The following is a 6,000-nucleotide window of genomic DNA, read 5'->3' as shown; positions in this document are numbered from 1 at the left end:
ACAGTTTCCTCATTTCCCCTTCCCCCACCTCATCCTAGTTTCAAACTGCCAGTCCCCTTGACTTGTCTGGACTTGTCCGACCTGCCTAGCTCCTTTTCCACCTATCCACTCCACCCTCTCCTCCCTGACCTAACACCTTCATCTCCTCCCCCACTCACCCATTGTACTCTATGCTACTCTCTCCCCACGCCCACCTTCCCCTAGCTTATCTCTCCACGCTTCAGGCTCTCTGCCTTTATTCCTGATGAAGGGCTTTTGCCCGAAACGTCGATTTTGCTGAAGCTCCTCGATGCTGCCTCAATTGCTGTGCTCTTTCAGCACCATTGATCCAGAATCTGATTTCCAGCATCTGCAGTCATTGTTTTTACCTTTCAAACACAACCCACATTCTCACTCACAGACAGAGCAAGAGAGACAGTAACACCCTAATACCCACCCTTGGTCACTCCACATGGTAAAAGGCTCATGGCAGCCTAAGCCAGGTTTAAGTACCTCCCCCCCCCCATGTCTGTCACTCAAATCCCATTTCCTCCCAAATCCCAGCTCATCCAGTCAGCTCCCAACTCCATTACCTGGAACACACCTCCCACAGGTCACAGGTATGGAACGCACCAATCGTCATCTTTGTGGATTTGGGGGCTGGGGGGGTGTCTGGGAAAAAGCAGCAGGTTTAGACCAGGGCTGTCCCACTGTGTCCCTGTCCTTTTCCCCATCTCCTGTCACTGGACCCAGCCTGGGAATACACACAGACACAAAGCTGTAGATTCAAACCCTGGGCAGCCCCTGGGCACACACTCACAACACAAACTGACACAAGACATTTGCACAACTTAACCCACATTCTTTGTACAAACTGATACCACATTTTTGCCCAGATCTGCACAGGCTTTTTCTCAAATTAAAGAGTTTTGCACAGATTGATTCAAATTTTTTACCCAAATGAACACACTTTTATTCCACAGATTAACACAAGATTTTTTACACAGGTTACTGAAATTCCAATGAACCCGCAAGCTTTGAATTTTACCCAATTGTGGGTACACCTTCTTCCAGTTTGTTCCTTTTATTTGGCCATTTTTTGGGGGTCACCTAGTGAAACCGGGCATTAAACTTGGGGTGGCACGGTGGCTCAGTGGTTCGCACTGCTGCCTCGCAGCGTCAGGAACCCGGGTTCGATTCCCACCTCAGGGCGACTGTCTGTGTGGAGTTTGCACATTCTCCCCGTGTCTGTGTGGGGTTTCCTCTGGGTGCTGCAGTTTCCTCCCACAATCCTGGTGAATTAACACATAGTGTTAGGTGCATTAGTTGGGGTACATATAGGGTAGGGAAATGAGCCTGCATGTGTTAGTCTTCAGAGAGTCGGTGTGAAGGGCCTGTTTCCATACTGTAGGAGATTCCCTAATTAGAATCTAATCTAAATATTCATGAAGAGAATTTCCATAAATCCCAGCAGGAGGGGAGGGTTTGCAACTACACGGCAGAGCTGGTGTACTGCAGATCAATGAGAAGTTGATGAGCCACAAGCGCCCTCTGCTGCTCATCAGAAACCCTGCAATTCCCAACACTACCCGCTTGGAGGACAAGAGCCATTTCATGGAGGTTTCCCTCCATCTGCTACTGTTGCTGGAATTGGTCAATAAAGAGCTAAAAACACACATCGATTTGCATCCAACAATATCTGATCTGTCTCCCTGACCAGGAAATGGTCTCACTCAGTGTGGTAGGGCATTCCCCAGAACGTGCCACATTTCAGGTTCAAGGCACATGTCATCCCTGATCAACCAGAAATTGCTTTGGGATGTCATAGAGTCACAGAGTCACAGAGATGTACAGCACGGAAACATGCTTCGGTCCAACCCGTCCATGCCGACCAGATATCCCAACCCAATCTAGTCCCACCTGCCAGCACCCGGCCCATATCCCTCCAAACCCTTCCTATTCATATACCCATCCAAATGCCTCTTAAATGTTGCAATTGTACCAGCCTCCACCACATCCTCTGGCAGCTCATTCCATACACGTACCACCCTCTGCATGAAAAAGTTGCCCCTTAGGTCTCTTTTATATCTTTCCCCTCTCACCCTAAACCTATGCCCACTAGTTCTGGACTCCCCGACCCCAGGGAAAAGACTTTGCCTTTTTACCCTATCCATGCCCCTCATACTTTTGTAAACCTCTATAACATCACCCCTCAGCCTCCGACGGTCCAGGGAAAACAGCCCCAGCCTGTTCAACTTCTCCCTATAGCTCAGATCCTCCAACCCGGCAACATCCTTGTAAATCTTTTCTGAACCCTTTCAATTTTCACAACATCTTTCCGATAGGAAGGAGACCAGAATTGCACGCAATATTCCAACAGTGGGCTAACCAATGTCCTGTACAGCCGCAACATGACCTCCCAACTCCTGTACTCAATACTCTGACCAATAAAGGAAAGCGTACCAAACACCTTCTTCACTATCCTATCTACCTGCGACTCCACTTTCAAGGAGCTATGAACCTGCACTCCAAGGTCTCTTTGTTCAGCAACACTCCCTTGGACCTTACCATGAAGTGTATAAGTCCTGCTAAGATTTGCTTTCCCAAAATCAGCACCTCGCATTTATCTGAATTAAACTCGATCTGCCACTTCTCAGCCCATCTGGTCAAGATCCTGTTGTAGTTTGAGGTAACCCTCATGTGGGTCATGTGGGTTTTATTTTAAAACTCAGACAGAAACTCATTTTGTCAGGGACCTTCCACGAATTGGGATCAATTGACAAGCCTTAAGGAGTGTGTGCCAAAGTATTGCATGAGAGGTCGGGAAAGGAGTCCGGAGACAATGAGGAGCCACTATATTCAAAATTTTGTTTTCTCCCGACCATTGCTGCCTGACTCACTGAGTTTCTCCAGCAATTTCTGTGGTTTCTTTTTTTAAAGAAGCCAACAAACATGGATTGTGTGCAGGAGTCTTCCTCTGTTTGTGTGAGTTTCCTCTGATGGTCCATACACATGCCGGTCAGGTGGATTGGCCGTGCTAAACTGCCAATGGTATCCAGGGATGTGTAGATTAGATGGATTAGCCACCGGAAATGTAGCGGAGTGGGTCTGAATGGGATGCTCTTCAGAGGGTCAGTGTGGACTCGATGGGCCAAATGGCTGGCTTTCACACTCCATAAATAGGAGAGAGAGAGAGAGGGCACGGGTATTCATGGCTCGGGCAAGAATCTGGCAGAGGCAGGTGAAGGAATTCTGACGACATCCACATATCAGAAATGGTCCTGGAGTATCATGCAAATTTCAAAGTGAGAGGTGCAACAGAGATAATACACAAACAGGGTCTGGTGAAGACATCCCAGTGGTTAGAATTTCAGAGAAGTATATTGGGGTGCATGCTTGGTGGGAATTACATCACTGGATTTGGAGCCAGTGTCTGGATGTTGCAGGTCGACATAATGACAGGGAAGTTCACTCAGCTGAAAAGCAAATGGATTAATATTACCTGGACTATCATCAAAGATCCGGCAACTCAATTCAAAATCCCACAGACACTGTTACACCACCCCCTGTCACACTGTGTACATTCTATTGCTAAACAGGCAACATGAAATCAGTCCATCCGTGCTGATACAAGACTGAAATTCATGCATTACACTTACCCCCTTTCCTGCTGAACACTGAGCTACCTCACTGAGTTCACTCGGATGATCCCAGGTATGGAGGGATTGTCTTGTGGTTACCTAGAGGACAGTTAAGAGTCAACCATATTACTGTGGGTCTGCAGTCACAAGTGGGCCAGACCAGGTCAGGATGACAGTTTTCTTCCCTATAGATTAACTAGATTCTTGATCAGTTGGATCTTGTCAGCAAAGATTAAACAGATGAGAGCTCTACCCATTGGAATTGGGAAGAATGAGAGGTGATCTCATTGATCCATACATAGGATTCTTAAGGGGCTTTTCCAGGGTAAGTACTATTTCCCATCAGGAGAGAGTCTAGGACCAGAAGGCACAGTCCCAGAATAAATGGACGCAAGTTTAAGACTGAGATGAGCAGGAACGTCTTCTCTCAGATGGTTGTGAATCTTTGGAACTCCGTGTTGCAGAGAGTTGTGGGTGCAGAGTATGTCTGCATGTTTAAGGCTGAGGTATTTTTATTCATTATGGGGACGTGGGCGTGGCTGGCTAGACCAGTATTTATTGCCCATCCCTAATTACCCAGAGGGCAGTTAAGAGTCAACTATATTACTATAGTTGACATGTGGGCCAGACCAGGTAACGATGGCAGTTTCCCTCCCTATACATTATATCGATTCTTAATCACTTGGATCATTAAGGGTTTTGGGGAAAGGGCAGGAGAGTGTACCTGACCAGCCAATGATCCATTTGAATGGTGGTGCAGGATTGAGGGGCCAAATGGCCTCTGGCTGCTCCTATTTCTTACAGTCTTATTGTCTACCTGTTCCTCACTCCTTGCTTTACTCCTGCTTAAGGGACGTTATGAAGCTTGGCAGCAAGATGGGAGCAATATCAGGAACACAGAATGTCCACCCAGGATTGGTCTAACCTTAGGCCTCACCGCAGTCAATTGTGTCGGTACCCCTCAACATATCAAAGAGGATCATGGAACATGGGTAAAGATAACTAGGCTTGCTGTAAAAATAGACTGACACCAGTGTCCTTTGCCAACTTAACACATCTTCTGCAGATTATATCACAACTTTAAGCTCCTACCTTGGAGGCAGGTGGACCTTTTCCAAGGTTAACAGTTTCTGCAAAACAAAGATTAAACACTAAGGCCAAGCTTTTTAGTCTCTGAATATAACTGACAGCATCTGATACTGAGGAAAATTTATTGTACACAAATGTGCCTTTTCTCTCCCTCGTGTAGGAGATTTCGGCACAGCTCCATGAGATTCAGAGCAGTCCCAGTTTTCAGGCTTCACCCAAGTGCACCTCCACTGTAATCCATCTCAGTATGACCTTCCATCCTTCCTCCCTCATGTCTTTTTAAGGGGAGATGATGGCCTACTGGTATTATTGCTTGGCTGTTAATCCAGAGAACAGGAGAATCGACGTTTCGGGCATAAGGCCTTCTTCAGGAATGAGGAAAGTGTGTCCAGCAGGCTAAGATAAAAGGTAGGGAGGAGGGACTTGGGGGAGGGGCGTTGGAATTGCGATAGGTGGAGAGAGGTCAAGGTGAGGGTGATAGGCCGGAGTGGGGTGGGGACGGAGAGGTCGGGCTTATGCCCGAAATATCGATTCTCCTGTTCCTTGGATGCTGCCTGACCTGCTGCGCTTTTCCAGCAACACATTTTCAGCTCTGATCTCCAGCATCTGCAGTCCTCACTTTCTCCTGTTAATCCAGAGACCCAGATAATGCTCTGGGGACTCAGGTTTGAATACTGCTATGGCGAAGGGGGGTGTTTGAATTCAATTTTAATGCAATTAGGAATCTACAGATGACCATAAAACCATTGTCAATTGTCAGAGGAACCTATCTGGCCGACTAATGTTCCTCACCTGGTCTGGCCTACATGTGACTCCAGACCCACAGCAATGTAGCTAACTCCCAGTTGCCTTCTGAAAAGGCCCAGCAAGTCTCTCAGTTGTATCAGTCGCGACAAAGTCTCAAGAAAGAAATGACTATGGGTCAATCTACAGCTCATGGACTGCAGCAGTTCAAGAAAGCAGCTCACCTCCACCTTCTTAAGAGGCAACTAGGGATGGGCAATAAAATCCTGACCCAGCTAGCGATGTCCCGTTAGTGAATTTTAAAAAAATCAAAGTTATTGTAGTGGTAGCGAGATCAAAAATTGAACCACACCCTGGTTTATTATTTTATAGAAACATAGAAAATGGGACTATGAGTAGGCCATTCAGTATGGTCATGGCTGATCATACAACTCTGTCCCCTGTTCCCCCTCTCTCCCCATACACTTTGATTCTTTCAGCTGCAGGAACGATACCTAACCCCTTCTTAAATACATTCAAAGTTTTGACCTCGACTGCTTTCTGTGGC

General features: G+C 46.9%; 1 protein-coding gene across 7 annotated transcripts in view; it reads right to left on the bottom strand.

Annotated features, from left to right (window-relative positions):
- Positions 1 to 869: 869 nt before the first annotated feature.
- Positions 870 to 6,000, bottom strand: part of LOC122544179 (uncharacterized) — a 56,177-nt gene continuing 51,046 nt past the window's right edge. For 3 of the 7 annotated variants that reach the window (XM_043683214.2, XM_043683216.2, XM_043683215.2), the window contains exons 16-18: positions 4,713 to 4,750; positions 3,639 to 3,719; positions 903 to 3,455 (exon numbers count right to left, since the gene is read on the bottom strand). In XM_043683214.2, coding sequence (XP_043539149.2) covers positions 3,342 to 3,455; positions 3,639 to 3,719; positions 4,713 to 4,750 — 233 coding nt within the window. In that variant the 3' untranslated portion in view covers positions 903 to 3,341. Of the gene's footprint in view, positions 3,456 to 3,638; positions 3,720 to 4,712; positions 4,751 to 6,000 lie in introns of all 7 variants that reach the window. The other 4 variants (XM_087981035.1, XM_043683217.2, XM_043683218.2 and 1 more) reach the window with 4 other exon arrangements.

The sequence above is a fragment of the Chiloscyllium plagiosum genome, unplaced genomic scaffold, assembly GCF_037043375.1.
Source record: "Chiloscyllium plagiosum isolate Xiang-an unplaced genomic scaffold, Cpla_swu_hap1 HiC_scaffold_38, whole genome shotgun sequence".
NCBI classification, from domain to species: domain Eukaryota; kingdom Metazoa; phylum Chordata; class Chondrichthyes; order Orectolobiformes; family Hemiscylliidae; genus Chiloscyllium; species Chiloscyllium plagiosum.
This window is presented reverse-complemented; position numbering and strand designations above follow the sequence as displayed.